This window comes from Prenolepis imparis, unplaced genomic scaffold, assembly GCF_030444845.1.
Source record: "Prenolepis imparis isolate NDT839.2.m4 unplaced genomic scaffold, iyPreImpa1.0 SCAF_2, whole genome shotgun sequence".
Classification (NCBI taxonomy): domain Eukaryota; kingdom Metazoa; phylum Arthropoda; class Insecta; order Hymenoptera; family Formicidae; genus Prenolepis; species Prenolepis imparis.
In genome coordinates this window covers 17,503,405-17,520,257 of record NW_028141160.1, presented here as the reverse complement: position 1 = coordinate 17,520,257, position 16,853 = coordinate 17,503,405, and the positions used below count along the sequence as shown (strand labels likewise).

Genomic DNA, 16,853 nt, shown 5'->3' with positions numbered 1-16,853 from the left:
TATTTCGTAAAAAATTATGCGAACTCTAATATATGCCATTATTGAAAGATGCATCTGCTACGTTTTGGAGAACGCAAGAAAGTGTGACGTTGCATTCCTGAATACATATTGTGTTTTCCTCTTACTCTTACAGTTATTTTTTACTATATTGATAATATCTTGATAAGAGAATTCTAATCGAAAACATCTATTATTACAGTCTTTAACAATAAGTTTGCAAGTTTTTTTTTCTTTAAGGATGTAAGTGTCGAATCGCACACGGTAATCGCGGTATGATGGATTAGATAAATCGAGAAAGGAACAAAGAAAAACCGGCAAAGTCAACACGCAAAGATCGATTATCGTCTTTCCTTCCCGTTATCACGAATTATCAGCGCGTCTTCGCACTCGACTCGTCAGGTAACCCAATTTCAATGATATCAATGTGCGCATACCTGTTACGCGATTCGACTTGCGTGTTATGTGCCGTGCGACACGCACGCATAAACTCGGTGCACGGGCATAAGGCAGTCCGAAGCGCGTTTCGATTTCACGCGATCATAGATTTCAAAGTTTCTCCAAGTTTTGCGGAACATTGCGAAACAATAACACGTTATTGCTCTCTTAAAAATAAAGCGAGCGAAAAATATATCAATTTAATTTAGAGTTCCAATCGCAATTTAATCCCAATTTAATTAATTCTTTATTTTTGGAGTCGGAATTCGAAAGAGACAGTAAATCGATTGAACTGATATTTGATCTGAGTTGCACAGGAGGTGTTAATAATTTTGAGTAATTAATCCTGAGAATGTATATATATAGGAAAGGTTTTGAGGAAGAAAGCAAGTTTCAATCGTCCAATCGAAACTTAACGATCCCCTAAAGTAGTGGCGATAATGCATCGAGGAATGCTTATTCCAGAATTTCAAACGTTCGCTATCAATCTCGGTATTCACCAGCTTGATTTCTCGCAATAATCGATCACACAGGTGGAATAGCACGCGCGCAGACGTAATCTGCGAGTACATATAGAGACCAACTGAAGTAAGAGTACGTACATACACACGCACACACAATACACATACACACAGATGCGTTCACGTACATTCACAACAATCGTGCGTTACCTGCAAGCGTTCGCAGGTGCGTCTATATCGAGGGCCCTCTCGAAGGATAGCTGGAGAAACGGCAGATGGTACAACGTGTCGACCAGTGTGGTATATAAAGGGGTGATGAAGGATAAAAGGAGGTCGGGGAAAGATGTAGTTTGGAAGACGAAGAGTTAGCTCGGGAGAAAACCCGGAGAAGGAAATTATGTGTTAAAACGTACGCTTTATTTTTATGGAATAAAAGATACAATAATATAATACACCCACGCGATACAATAATATAATATAATTATAATACGAAGACAGACTAGAGAGAGTCGAGCATTTTACAATACCGACTCGCATTTTATTAAATAATTATTGTATATTCTATCTATAGACAGTTGCGAGTCGAGAGTTGAGAGCTGAAAGATGAGAGTCGTCAGATATATCATATATAGAGAGTTCGAAAGTGTTGAGAGATGAGAATTGAAGGATCAGAACTCAACAGTTAAGAGTTGAAAGTTGAGAACTGCAAACTAAATATTTACGCATTTATAATATGTATATAAAATTATATTAAAAACAATCTTAATTAGATGCTCGAGCACCTTGGAGCACCTTGGAGAAAGATAGATTTTCGCGATTTTTTCACAAGATTCGCGCCTATATAATAGTAGAGTCCTGGTGCAGAGTCAGATGCCGAAGATACTATAGGAGTGAAGTGTCGCGAAGAATTTTCCAGCCGTTCTTCGAGCGCGCGAGTGAGCGGATGAAAGGCAACGACGAGCGTCGAAATGAGCGCAAGCAGCGAGAGGAGAGTCAGGAGAACGAGGGGAAAAGGAGAGAGAGAGAGAGAGAGAAGACAGCAAAACGCGAGGCAAGCGCGAGCTTAAAGTTTCCCCGTTATCGGCGCACGTCTAAGCAACTGATAAAAGCCCGTGTTCCTACGGACAGATAACGGGCGGAATGGCCCGGTATAAAGAGTCACATAGATAGAGGCAGATAAAGCACGGTCCACGGAACAGGTGAATGTCGCGAACGGGGGCAGACCAACGCCCGAACCTCGTCGTTGTGCGCCGATTCGCCGCTCGCAATTCGCTCTCTTCTTCGGGGTCTTTTCCTCGCTCGATCGTATAACGTGGTCGATCCTGTCCGTTATCGTCGGCCTTGTTCGTCCGTGAATACGCGAAAGTGCTCTTCTGGTTTCCTGTGTCGTCGCGCCGCCGCTTCCGGAAATAACGTCTCTTCGCTGAGGCCCGTGAGCGACCCTTCTTCTTCCTACCTTACCTTCCTTTTCTTCCCTTCGGCGCACCCAGCCCTGCACAGCGAGAGATCTCTCCCTTTCTCTTTATATCTCTTTTTCCCTATCCCTCCTCCACTCGTCTTGTTCTTTCCGTAGCTCTTTCTCTCTTTCTCTTTCTCTTTTTCCGTTTGTGTCACCCGCGCTTTGCCGCCAACACGCGGTGTGCAGAAAACCTATACCTATCTACCTACCCTACCTATTCTCGCCGTCTTTTTCATACCGTACTCTTGGATACCGTCTCCCCCGTCCGGTACGTAAAACCTCTCGGAGATATCTTCTCCCGGCAGTCGTGGTGGAAAAAGAAACCCAATATTTCATGGAGACAGATCGTTATTGGGGCGTGCACTACAGGTACTATCCCGCTCTCTACGAATCGATCTCTCGTGGTAGGGGAAAGGATACGACGGGGATGACTATCGCGGATAAGGGATAACGCGGGAAGGGGGATTTCTCTTGGTCTCTCTTAGGGTCGTCGTCGTCGTCGTCGTCGTCGTCGACGATGACTCTTCGATGAATCCGCCGACACGGAGAGAAAGCGGACTTTGGAAAAACACTCAATCGATCTTTCCGTCTCTCTGTTGCAGCGGCGGCATGGCCGGGCAGCACTACTGCCTGCGCTGGGACAACTACCAGTCCAACATGACGTCCGTGTTTCACCAGCTCCTGCAGACCGAAGCCTTCGTCGACGTCACCCTGGCATGCAACGAGGCCTCGTTAAAAGCGCATAAGGTAGGCCGTCCGTCCGGAGCACGGAAAGAAGAAAGGAGAGAGATCGACCGCGATTAACATCGCGGAAATCGGACGGGGGTCAGCCCTCGATTTAAAGTCCAAAGAATTATAACAAATTTCGGTCAATTCTCAATTTAAAAATTTTTAATTATTTCATTACATTTTAGATAAAAAGGGGAAGAGATAGAAGCGAGAAATTTAATTTAATATTGACGAGTTTAAACTGAAATGTTGAGAAAATGTGTAACTAGCAATTTATAATTACAAATCTATGAAATAACGCAAAATCGATGAAATAAAAAATATAAATTTCAAGACTATTTTTGCATACCTATAATATCAAGAGATTTCGTGCATTTATTTCTTATTTTCATCTTTTATTTTTGACATTCTATGTTTATTGTAGTTTAATTACGGCTTTGCCTCGATTATTAAATGTAACGAGATATATGGGGGGGGGGGGGGTATTTATATCCGCACTTTGATTTGACATTAATTTGCAATTAATTCGACGCTGCGATACTTCAATAGTATAGAAAATAGTTACATTTAATAGTTCTGAAACATACATGCTTCTCGATTTTGATTCAAATGTCTCGATTGTCAAACTCCCTTGTCAAAATATCGATACTTTGAAATTCGCGCGTCGAGATTAATTGTGACTTTTAATCGTCTCTCTCTAATATATCTCCATTACGATATATTTCTATGTGTGCGCAGGTGGTGCTGTCGGCCTGTAGTTCCTACTTTCAAAAACTCCTGCTGTCGAATCCCTGTAAACACCCGACTATCATCATGCCGCGAGACGTGTGCTTCAACGACCTCAAGTTCATCATCGAGTTTGTCTACCGCGGGGAGATCGATGTCTCACAAGCGGAGCTTCAGGTGAGCGCGCGAGAATAAGGTCGATCTTTCGCCGCGATCGCACCGATCGTCGCGGTCAGCGACGTCGTGAGCTACGATTTCTCCCACGAGCCCATTGAATAATTGAGATGGGAATTTGATTTTGATTTTGGCGACGTCTGCGACAAATGTCATGGAAAGAAGCAATATGCTGTAGAGTCATAAAATTATATATATAATTATTTTCTTTGATTCCCCAAGAATGAGTTTTCCAAATGATATACATATATTGCTATAACGATATATCGATTATTAGTACGATACTTTTTAATGACATTTTTATTCAATAATAATAGGAATTTTATAATTTATCGTATAACATTATTAAGAATATATATAACATAAATGGAAAACAGCTCTAACGATGTCGCTCGAATCAAATCTTTGTTCGTCAAGGCAACATTTTGATCATGATTTGTAATCATTTAAAGATACCGGCTCAAATATGGATTGCGATCGCGGTGACTTTTCCGACATTTGTATGGTTTATGTTCTTAAAATCTTCCTGCGTATTGAATTGTCCCGAAACATCCGAATCTTTCATGCGTCACGGTATTAAATAACACGATGAACACGATCGCTTCGTTTTATCTTATCGCTTACGAGCTATTACGACGTACGTGAGTTGTACGTTGTTCGTATTATTGCAAGATCTTTCGCCAAATTGATAGCGATTACGAATGCAAGTTCTACTATCTCTTACTCATTTGCTTATTTCACGAATAATCTGATGGTGTATAAATGATTGAGATGATATTTTATGATTGATCTTTTTTTAAGCCACAAACATTTGGAAAATATTTTTTTATATTACCCAATTCTATTTTAAAATTTCATTAAAATATGCTACTGCATGTCGTGTTATGCTATCTTCGAAAGGTCTTATTATTGAAAATATTAATTATTTTTTAAATATTATATAAAATCATTTTTTAAATTATTTTCCATATAATTTAAAAATCTTGAAAATTAAAAAGTAGGATGACTATAATAATAACAACATATGAATATAATAATGACACATCACGTAATTATTTATTAACTGTATAAACTGTACAAGTAATTTGGAGAACAGGCACAAGTTTATCCATTGAAAAAAAAAAAAAATAATCATATCCTAAACTATTATTAAGAGCAATTTAGTTAAACAAAGGCGCTCGCAACAGAGCTATAAAAGAGTAATACAAATAAAATATTCTTCATAAAATATAATATATTCTTCGCAAGTTTAATATGTGAAAAATATATAAGATTAAAAAAGATCTATTTAGTATATGCATTAACCACTGCAATATTAACGACTCAATTTGTCGAGGAATAAGCAGGGGTGAAAGCACATCGGAATTGTACGTGGTCTTCTCAATAAATCATCATCTAAACGCGTTTTACAATATTTGCGAGGTGAAATACGTTCCGGGTACTTTAGTTTATGTTCGAAACGGCAAGAAAGTATGCGGTGAGAGACGAACACTTTCTCGATAGAAGAAAGGAGTCTCCTATTTAATTTCTTTAGACAATGCTTTATTGCCATCTGACATATAACTCCCAAAAATTACAAACGTTTCAAAAAGGCTTAATACAACCTCGAGAATGCATGCTTCAAATATATAAAAAGAATAAATAAGCTTATCGTTTAGATTGTCTATAAAATTACAGCGATCCTTCGAAAAATGCATTGTCAAAACTTTTATAGAATATTTATCGAAATTCAATAATTTTTATCAATCATATATATATGTAAATTTACAATTTCTATATCTTTTCCAATCGTACCGCCTGTATATCGTACCGATCGCAGAAATATTCAACCATTCACTTTCCAGCGTTCGCCAAGAAAGTTACTCTTGGACATTCTCTCCCCAACGGAAGTTTACCGACGCGGTCGCGCGCTATTTTACCGACTTCCGTTCCGCTTCGCGTCGGTACGAGACTCTTTACCTCTCGTTCCTTCCGCCCAGTTGTGACGTCGCTTCGACTCACCGCCGTCAGCGGCGCTGCGCGCGCAAGTGCACAAAGTGCGCGTTCGAAATGCCCGCTCGTAACGTTTCGCCGGCCGGCCGGCACGCGCTTGCTTTTTCGCGGAGTCTCGTGATATCGCGCGCGCCGTTTATTCGTCCCCGTCTATCCGTCCGCGTTTGTATCCGGCTTTATCGCCTCGTCAACGTGCGGACTTTGAAAACTTTTCCTCCTCGTGCATCTCGCAGACGTACTCTCGCGGCCGCGAGTGCGTGTTTCTACGTGGAAGTTGTATGTGTGTTTCTCTGTGCGTGTGGAAGGGGGGGAGGGGGAGGGGTGGCTGAAGTGTTCCAGATTTCCGCACTCAGGGGACTCAGATATATCGCGACACGGATAAGATAAGAAGCGCCGGTCATTCAGGATGTCTCGCCAGTGATAAGGTACGGCACGCAGCTGCACCATGCCATGCTTTTTTCCGCCATGATTTTTTTTCTCTTCCCTTTTCACTTCTTTCTACTCTACTCGAAGACTCGATTCTTCGATGTTTTTACATCGGGTAATGAGTCGTGCGTATGTACACAATGCAACTACGCGATTTATCATATAAATAGTATACATATAGTGTGTACATATACGTATACATATACGTATAGTGTGTATCAGAAGTTTTCGGTTTTCGTCGTATGTTTTAGCGCTAAACGCGATTGTTTTGAATAACGTAGACGTAGAGAAACGCTCGTAGCTTGATGCTGATTAAGAACACGAACTATATACTTTACAGTTCAATGATATAGATGTGTAGACGGAGCAAAAATATTTTATCGTAACAAGTAATTATTGGTGTAAATGTTAAACTCTCTGTATGAAATTTAATGCGCAAGTGATGAACGCAATTATCGCAGACTAATTACGTTGAAAATGCAAACGCTATTTGGATTCTGTGGAAGCTCTGTAAAAATAATCATAATAACGTCTGGGATGTGTGTGCGCGCGCGATAATATTCTCTCATATTATCGTTTTCACGCGATAATTTATTTCGCACGTATTCCAATTCATCACACACAAGTAAATTATAGTTATATATTATCTCTAAATTATTTGAAATAATTCGTAACATTACCGATATACGATTTCGCTATTGCACATTCAAGAATATCGTTGTGGAATTTATTTTATTGTATTGGATGTTCCGGAAAACTTTACGCTTTTATTCTGCAAACTCATTTCTAACTCAATCAGTAAAATCAACATACGTGCCTGCAAAGTATAAACGTTTGATTGAACTTTTGATGAATTATCGCGTTTTAGAACAAAACCGCAAATTAATGTTTAAAGAAATTTTGTAGAAGGAAAAAATTGTGGAAGAGAAAAATTGTCAGCAATTTTTATTTTATTTTAAACTGATTAAAAAAATATATAACCAACGACGTAATTCTTGCTCTATAATTACGTGAATATAATTATATAATCTGATTACACGAACATAAAAAAGTTCCTCCAACTTAATAATTTAAAATTCTCACTTTATGCCAATCTTTCTGCCAATTTGTCTGCGCTCTAATTTCGCTGCATTCTTTTTTTAATCGATTTTAATTCAGTCATACATGATCAGTTTCGACAAAAAGTCTAGTCTCTCTCTTATCAAATAATAGGATCGGTTTAAAAATCGATTTGACCGATTTCTTTTCGCCGTATTCCCGTCCCGTCTCGCTCTTGTCGCGCGATATCGAATAAGATCCTGAAAACCGGACGCTTAAAAACGCGAAGTCGCGCGATTTATCGGAAACGAGAGATTATTTTCGCCGTCCTTCGCGCGGCACCGAAGAGGATGCTTCGGTTTGTGACCGGCTATTTGGATCGTGCGCCAGACGCCGGACGACGAACCTGCATCGCCGTATATATGTGTGTGTCTGTGTGTGTTTTGAGTGCGGGCCAAAATTAAATCTTTCTCGCCGACGAAAGCGACCCCGGCGCACCATCATCGTTAGCCGTCGAATATGAACGCGTTGCCGAGTTCGGCGTCACCCTTAGAGATCCCGAGCTTCTGATTAAAAAATAAACCGAGACGTTTTTTATGAAAAAAGACCAGCTAACGTATATAATTGATTAACTCTGCCTTCTCCGTGTCGCGGTTTTATAAAATACTTCATTAATTATTGATTATGATAAGAACATCTTCAAACTCGTGAAAAGTTTATACTTAAAATTCTCAAAAGTTTTCCATTTTTAATTTATTTATCCATTTTACGATCTCTTGAGAAAAGACGAAAGAAACGTCAGATGCCTCGAAAGTCCATTTTATGTTTTTAACAACATATAACATTATAAAACGAGCAATCGCGGATCAGAATTCGAGATCGAAGGAGCGCATCAGCTTATTTAATTTTTTTTTACAATCTCTTTCTCTCCCTCTCTCTTTTTTTTCATTCCCGAAGCCACGGACCTGTGTGTGCCACTGTTTGAACCGAGTGATTGAATATTTGCGTCCCGCTGTCCTGCTCTCTTCGGTATCTGCGCGCGTGCGAAAACACGCCGCCGCCAACCGGCGAGAGTCGTCGCGCGATCGCGAAGGATGGCTCCGGCCTCTCTCGTCATTTCGCCGGTTTTTTTTATTTATTTTTTTTTTTATGCCTCCCTTTTCGCCCCGCTCCGTCAAGCGGGACGTGCCGGCACGCAACGATGCTCGCGCCCGTGATTGGTGCTCCTCGTCGAGGTGCTTACTCGACCCGAAGCCGCGTATCTTGCTCCCAGGATTCGCTCCCGGCGCAATTTCGGCCTGCCCGCCAGCCAGCGACATAAACCGATCGCGTCTACGGGGTGTCTCGAAAGCGACGGAATTTCAGGTATTTTAATTCCGAAACGCGCGCGCGCGCGATAACTCGGACGTTCCATCCTGTTCTTTTTAAGGAAAATACAATAATACAGATGTGTATACACGTGAGAAAAAATGCTAATATATATTTAAAACATGTATTTTATTCTCTGAGATATATATTTAATCTTTTATAATTATTTGACACTTTTATACATCTTTTATAACATCAATATATTATATTTATATATAGAGAGCGTCCGCTAATAATCACCTCATAGGTAGAGCGGGTTAAATCGAGTAGCGGGTCAAATCCTCTACCGTTTTGCGATCTTGACAATAATTAATGAGAAATTAATTAAAAAAGATTAGCCAATCCGCGCGGCGAGACGAGACAGCCCAATGTTACGCGGTTACTAAACGTGCGACGAAGCGGTAGGATTAATAATCAAGTTTAATTATGTATTGCGCCCAGCAATACCGTGTAACAGTGGGATGTCTCTTCTTGTCCCGCGCTTATATTCGCGTGCATTGGCCGAATATTTTTCAATTAATTTCTCATTAATTATTGCGAAGATTGCAAAACAATAGAGGACTTTCCTACACTAACCCTCTCTATCTGCACACGAGAAGTGAAGTGATTATTACCGGATATCCTGTATGTATACATATACATATATATCAATATTATATAAATTAATTACAATGTTAATTTATTCAAAACGTAAATAGGTAACGAAAGTTTGTGCTTAATTTAAGATTTATTTCGAGCTCTGATAAAATGTTAATTTGAATTAAATTGTCTAATAATCGAAATGTTTAATAATGAAAATTTAAAATTTGTATCAAATAATCTACTAATGAGAAGGTTGACTCTACATAAATAGTTCGAAGGAATTAAATAATTGCAATGTGGCGATAATATTGGAACACTCAGTATACGAAACATTCTTAGGTCCTCGTGTCTGTTGCTCGGATTAAATTAAACTTGTGCGTTCCGCATACACCTCCACTTTCTTATCCTAGAGTTTTTATATTATTTTAATATTATTTTTAATATACTTTTTGCTTACATAAAAATGGCGAAAAGTGTGTATAATAATAATAACAAGATTTCTCATAAATGTAACTTAATAGATCATTTTTATAGAGTTTGCATTAATATACATAATCGCGATTCTATTGTCGGTCAATTTTATTTTCTCATTTTTTCAATAACCGATGATCAAAGTAATCATCTTACGTAAAAAAAAATTTAAGATCTCAAACACAGTTTTGATGCGACGTTAAAATTAATTCTTAAAGAGACTGCAATCAAAAAAAAAATACAAGCGCTTCCGCATCTGAATGGGCCTACGATTACGTCGGCGATCATGACGCGAGATATATTTCGTATTTGATTTTTCGGAGGAAAGTCTGCGCAAACCGTCGACTCCTTCCCTCGCTGTCCTTGACACGGCAGTGAAACGACGACACGCGAAGAAAACGCGTATCTCATGTGTGCATCGCGTTCACTTGTATGCACAGTCATATATAGGGTGCTTCTTAAATTCGTTCTACGATCTTCTAATACTTTAGATAGCAAATTGTTATTCTATTATATGTTCTTACGCGAAGATATATCTCATTATCTCGATAAAGCACCAATATGTACAATCGGAGAAGGTAAAAAAAAATGTAAAATCTATACAAAAAAGCTACTTAAACAGATCTTATTTTTAATTATATATAAAATATAATAAAACATATATATTTCTATCGAGCTGATCATGGTACTTGATTCTCTGTCGCGAGATAATTGATAAACAAGAATGCATTTGCAATCATTCATCGATCAAGGAAAGGCCACCGCAAAGTCGACACTACTGTTGTTCGACGACCTCGTTCTCGATCGGCATATTCTTTCCACGTTCAAAAGAAATACAACGAGAGACATAAAGGGCAAAAGGAAAGGAAGGAACGTTATCGTATCCTATAGACTATAGATACCCGAAACAATTTCGATCGGTATATTTATAAATCGTTAGTGTCCGATGCTCGCTACAAGTACGAAAAAAAATGATCTCGCGTCAATCGTCGTGTCTCAACTCCACGTGTGAAAATTTACATACGTACGAATGTTCTCGCGGAAATGGAGCTGAATCCGAAATTAACGATCCGATTCGACTTTCTGATTTTTATGGCCTTGAATCTTTATCGGTCGAATTTATTTATATGGAGGAGGTAATGGATACGGATCGCGCGCACATCGGAAGAATGCAATAACGAGGGAGGCGGCGGTGGCAGAGGAGATGAGGGAGGGAGAGGGCTAGAAAGAGATTTATCGAGTCGAGTTGCAGCGCGGTTTAACCCCCAAAATTCACGATGTGTCGCAGATATTGACGGGACCTGCTACGTGAGACATAATCGATACAAGAGGGTAGAGCAGCGCGACTACTGCGAGACGGTGTGTAGCTATATATTTTAACTCTGCCGGATTGAATCAATAATCGTAACGTTAACTGATATCCGCGCGACGCTTTTCAGCGATCCGCGAGCGTCGAATTACCCTGTTTTCTCCTCATTTTCTCGTTCGCGTTTCGCTGTCCGATACTATTAACACAATTTTTGTTGCATATCTAAATAGACAGCGACACAGAGCTTAATCGAAAAATCCATCATCTTAATTTTATTCCATTTATTTACTTCATACATTATAAAAGATGAATGAATTATATAAATATATATCGTGAAGAATTCTTGCATTAATTTTGAGTAGAAACAAAATAATTTATCTTTATTAAAAAGAATAGCAGTTTGTATATATAATTATTTTTTGTCAAATTTATTTAGTAAGCTTTGTTAATTATTTTTATTGATTTTTAATATTTAATCACATCAACTAAGATTGAGGGGAGGAGGGTATAATTAAATGTAAACTCACCATGAAAAGGTATCATCATACATGTACATTGAGTAACTTTCTATTACATATTAAAATATTAATAACGTGAAACCATTAAGAAATCATAAAAAAATGCAGTTTTGTAATTAAATTGTTTTATCTCGCTGTTTTCTTGGTGAATTTAATAATGCTAGGTGTCAGACAACTAGTGTTGAAAAAACAATGGCATCGATCGATTCTTCACTTTCACACGACCAAACTATCTCTCTTTGATTTTGCTCTCAGTATTTTTTTGCAACAGCTTAATCTTACATTACATAATTCTTTCTTATATATATGTAAAGGCCAAATTCTTTATATAAATTTATCTACTGATCGCACTAATTCTCATTCCATTATCACAATTTTTTTTATTTTATCGCCGATTTCCACGATCTTTAAGGATCTTATGCAAAAAAAAACAGATAGAAATGTATCGAATAGTATCGATTCTCGCGGTAGGAGACGAGCAAAAGTATCGAACGCCCTATTGAATTTAAGAATCCTCGTGCAACATGTATCTGCGAATGCATGCATCTCATCTCATGACATGTGGCTGCTCCGGTCGCGAATATTCGTGGAGCGGATGGGACGCGCGCGCGCGAGCCTTTTTCGGGAACCGCCGCCGTCTGTGCTGCTGCTGTTAATCGGCGCCACGAGCATTCTGCGACTGCTGCAGAAAGCTTTCGTAGCGAGCGACATCGATCGGATGGCGGAACGCGCGCTTGGCCCAAAGTATACCTTCGGCCGTAGGCAAGTAGGCAGGTAGATAGGTAGGTACTCGTACGAGACGGGGCGACGAAACCGAAAAAGAACAGAAAGAGAGCAAAAGAGAGAGTGAGAGAAAGAAAAAAAAGCAAAAGATAAAGGACGCGAGGAAGAGAAATCACGCGGATCCGATGAGCTTACTCGCGCGACTGTACCGGGTGTCTGCGCTTCGTCGCGGTCGCTCTTGGTCGAGCCGTCGTCGAGCACAGAGTGGAGCGAGCGGAACCTCTCTTAATCTCGAATATGGAAAGGAGGCCTAATGCCACACATACGCGTTGTTTTCTTATATATCTTTTTTCCAAAATTTTATAATATTTAATCATCATAATAAAATAAAATTTTGACAATTAAATGCGCTTATTCTTGCACTCAAATATGTAATTTAAATAGAGTACACTTTACATATTTGTGTGCGTATGACTGCTACATTTAATTTCTACAGTAGTTAAAATTTGAAAGAAGAGACAAAGAGCGGGAGAATGCAAAGAGAAAAGGGAAAGTGCGGAGATTTAAAAAACTGATCTAATGTATTCGCGATGACAAGTTGTCTTACAATTAAATTTATTATCTCTTGAGCTAAATGATTTTTGTTTCACACATAAGCTCTCTTATTCTACTATCTCCTCTCTCGTACATTCTCGTATATACGCGTGACTATGATAATTCCGTTCGTCACAAGGGTACCGGGTACCAGGGCGTCGCTCTGTAGGTCGTGGAATGACTTCATGACCGTAGCCTCCTTATCTCCCTCTTCCGCGTTCGCTCGGCTAGAAGAAGGGTAGAAAGAAGAGCAAACGGGGTGAAGGCAGAGAGAAGAAAGTGAACGAAACGGATGAAGCGAAGAGTAACGGTGAGAAGAGAATGTATGTAATTCGGAAACTTTGCGCTTCCTCGGCCGACTGTACCCGCGGTTTCTACAGCGCGACGTGCATGCATGCATACATGCGTGCGTGCGTGCGTGCGCGCAGAACTGCACGCTACGAAATCCGTGTGTACGTGCGTGCCGACACTCTGCACGCGTGTGTGTGCGCGAAGCGAGGGCGGGAGGAACAGAGGAGGGTCGAAGCAAACGAACGAGCGAGCGCGAGCGAGCGAGCGAACGAACGACTGGAGCTGCAGATTCCCTTTGTCCGCGCAAGCTCTGCAGCAACCCGCGACTCTCCTCTTCTCTTTCTCTCTCTCTCTTCTCCTGCCGCTGCTTCCCTCTTCCTCGCCCCGTTCTTCGTATACCCTCTCGGTTCCCCGTCATCTCTACCTCTTCTCTCTCCTCTCTGCCCCTAAGTTCTCTTCGTTCTCTCGTTCTCTCTCTCTCTCTCTCTCTCTCTCTCTCTCTCTCTCTCTCTCTCTCTCTCTCTCTCTCTCTCTCTCTCTCTCTCTCTCTCTTCCTCTCTCTCTTCCTCTATACTTCCTCTTGTTCGCCGAATCTGTGCCCTCTCTCGCGCCTCTAGCCACCCTTTCCCCTCTCTTCCGTAGCTCTACTCCCCCGTCTCCGCCACTCGATCGCTGCTGAGTCGAGTCAACCCGACGCAGGGCCGGTCTGAGGGAGGAATAATCCGAGGGCCCGTCAAGGGCGTACGGAAGGGGTAATTCGATCGTCCCCGTATGTCCACCGGGCCGCTCCGGGGATTCAAATTATTAAACTACGCGATTCTCTCCTCTCTCTCTCTCTCTCTCTCTCTCTCTCTCTCTTCTTCCCTCCCGCTCGCTTACACGTCTCGCGATACCGCGATTTAACGTTGGATAACGGCTCCGACGCCACCGCTACGATTCGTGCGTTTGACGCGCGGTCGAGGATCCCTCAAATGACGCTCAAAGCTATCCCCCAGGGAGAAGGATCGCTGTTAACTCTCTCGCGCGCGTTTTTTTCATGTGCTTTTAAGATTTTTCACAATATTTAAAACTGGAGTAAACATCAAAAGAAATATGCAAGATTTTCTTAATTAGGATTTTTGCGACTGGGAATTTTCCTTTCTTTGAAGTATGATTTTAAACTTTCACAAAAATTGCCTGAAAAAGTCTTCAAGTTTGCATTAGAAATTAACGATCGTTCGCACGGATAATAAACTATTTATGATCTTGATAGGCTTCTTCGGAGTATTTCTCCACGTTGCAACTTTTTCTATTTCTGTTTAATTGTTACATTTAGTGTAGATAAGGATAACGAATAATAATTAATTATTAAATGGATTCTGTGTACTTTTGCCAAAATATAAATACTACATCGTATATCAATATATTAAGAACTTTATTGATGATAGTATAGTTTATAGTTTATAACTGATGGGAAATTTTGTGAAAGATCATGAAACTCAGAATTTATATAAAGTGGCTCGGCTCAAATATCTTTACCGTGTCAGAAAAGTTATACTGCATCTTGAATCTCACGAACCTTTAAAATCGCTTGAAATGTTAGATGCATTTCTTTCACTTAGTACGACATATTTATACATACACAAGTTCTGAATTAAACTTAATTTTATAATTTTTTAAAAAATTCTTTCTCTATATCATATTATATACACAGGGAGAATTTTCTCTTAGAATTTAGCCTGAAAATTATGGTAATCGTATATGATATGAAAAGAATTTTATGAGAATTTCTCTGATTAATATTTATCACAATAAAAATAATATCTATCACAATAAAATATAAAACATGTTTGATTAATTTTACTAAACTGCATAGTAAAAATTCTTTCCGTAACATTGTCCCACGATTACCATGATTTTCAGGGTAAATTCTAAGAGAAAATTCTCTCAGAGTGTATATATATTATTTATAAAAATTCTCTACAAAGAAAAATTTTTTTTTTAAATTATACAAAATTCATGTATGTGATGTGCGAGAAATGTCTCCATTATTCCGATGCCGACCACGTTAATCACACACGCGTGCGCGCGCGTATATTCGCAGTCAAGCGCGAGGCGTCGCGTCGGATCGAACGTGTCAAAGTAAACGATCGTTCGGTGTGCAACGAAAAATTTCACCCACCCACTCCCCCTCTTCCCTCTTTGCCCTTCCCTTCCCTTTCTCTCCCTTTTCTGCGCCGTCGCCGACAACTTTTGCGAGCGCGCTCGAAAAATTCTTGTCGGAGAAAGTTTGTTTACGAACGGGCCACAGGGGGAATATACGATTCGTCGATCGACCGGATACATTACGAGCGGGTTACGTCGGCTATATAGGAGTGTTGGTAAGGGTGTCAAAGGTGTAAGATTATGTTATGTCTGCGCAGGCTTTCCTGAATATTGAAACAGGGAAATGTCGCGTTTTAAATTTTCAAAAGACGTCTCGCGACCTAATATTCGAAATTCTCAAAAGATTACTTCTTTCATCTCGAAACAATTCACTGCATGGGTATCAATATCTTTTCATATTGCTGCTAAAATCGATATTTTAAAATGTACCATCCGATTCTACCCGTATCGTAGAAAATTAAGTACTATTACATGCGATTGCGCTAATTCATTGCATTGATGAATATTTCAAAAAAATGGAAGGTTCTCTTTTAACGAAATTAAGCAAATCGAATCTCCGATTTTAAATAAATAATAAAAGATCGCTGCGCAACCGGAATTCTTTATTAACGAGAATAAAATATTTATTCAGTCCAATTATCAAAAATTGCAATTATTCAACGTAACATTGCAATCTTTAGTTTGGTTTATGCAAAGCCTCAGACTCTTACGTCGATATTCAACATGTTAAGACGCACGCATTCTCAATCGCCGCCGAGTTATTAAAGCGAACTCGAAGGCGATTTGCATGAGGTTCGAGACGCGAAATACGCCGACGTATCTGGCGTGAATGCGAATTAAAGGCGAGAAGGATGGCGCGAAAGCCTCGGCGGATGAAAGGGGAAAGGATTTTGATTCTGTTGCTTATAACGAGAGATCGACAACACACATACGTCAAAACGGAGCCTCGTATAGAAGAAGCGCGAATACATTATAATAAATAATATGAAATAGATATAGAACCAGAAATACAAGTTTCAATCAGCTATTAATTACATGATTATTAATAAGGAATTAAACTGCAATAATTATTATATAATTATTATTATTATTAATCTCATATTTTTCAGGAAATAATTATTATAAGGAATTAAACTGTAATTATTATTAATAGTTATATACATAATAATTATCATTGTATAGTTTGATTCCTTATAATAACTATTTCCTGAAAAATATGAGAGATTAATAATAAAATTATTAGATAATTATTTAATATTTGGCAAATTAAAGTACCAATTTTTACGGAAAAATATATATATTTTTTTAGAATTAAAATTATAATATCTGCACAGAGAGAATTTTCTCTTAGAATTTTCCCTGAAAATCATGGTAATCGTGGGATAATATGGTATGGAAAGAATTTTATGAGA

At 39.2% G+C, this 16,853-nt stretch overlaps 1 protein-coding gene across 4 annotated transcripts in view; it reads left to right on the top strand.

Moving 5' to 3' along the window:
* Psq (pipsqueak) overlaps positions 1–16,853 on the top strand; it is a 51,951-nt gene that overhangs the window by 17,118 nt on the left and 17,980 nt on the right. For 2 of the 4 annotated variants that reach the window (XM_083058895.1, XM_083058894.1), the window contains exons 2-3: positions 2,958–3,102; positions 3,823–3,987. In XM_083058895.1, the coding sequence (XP_082915021.1) occupies positions 2,958–3,102; positions 3,823–3,987 (310 nt within the window). Of the gene's footprint in view, positions 1–2,118; positions 2,725–2,957; positions 3,103–3,822; positions 3,988–16,853 lie in introns of those variants that run through there. The other 2 variants (XM_083058896.1, XM_083058897.1) reach the window with 2 other exon arrangements.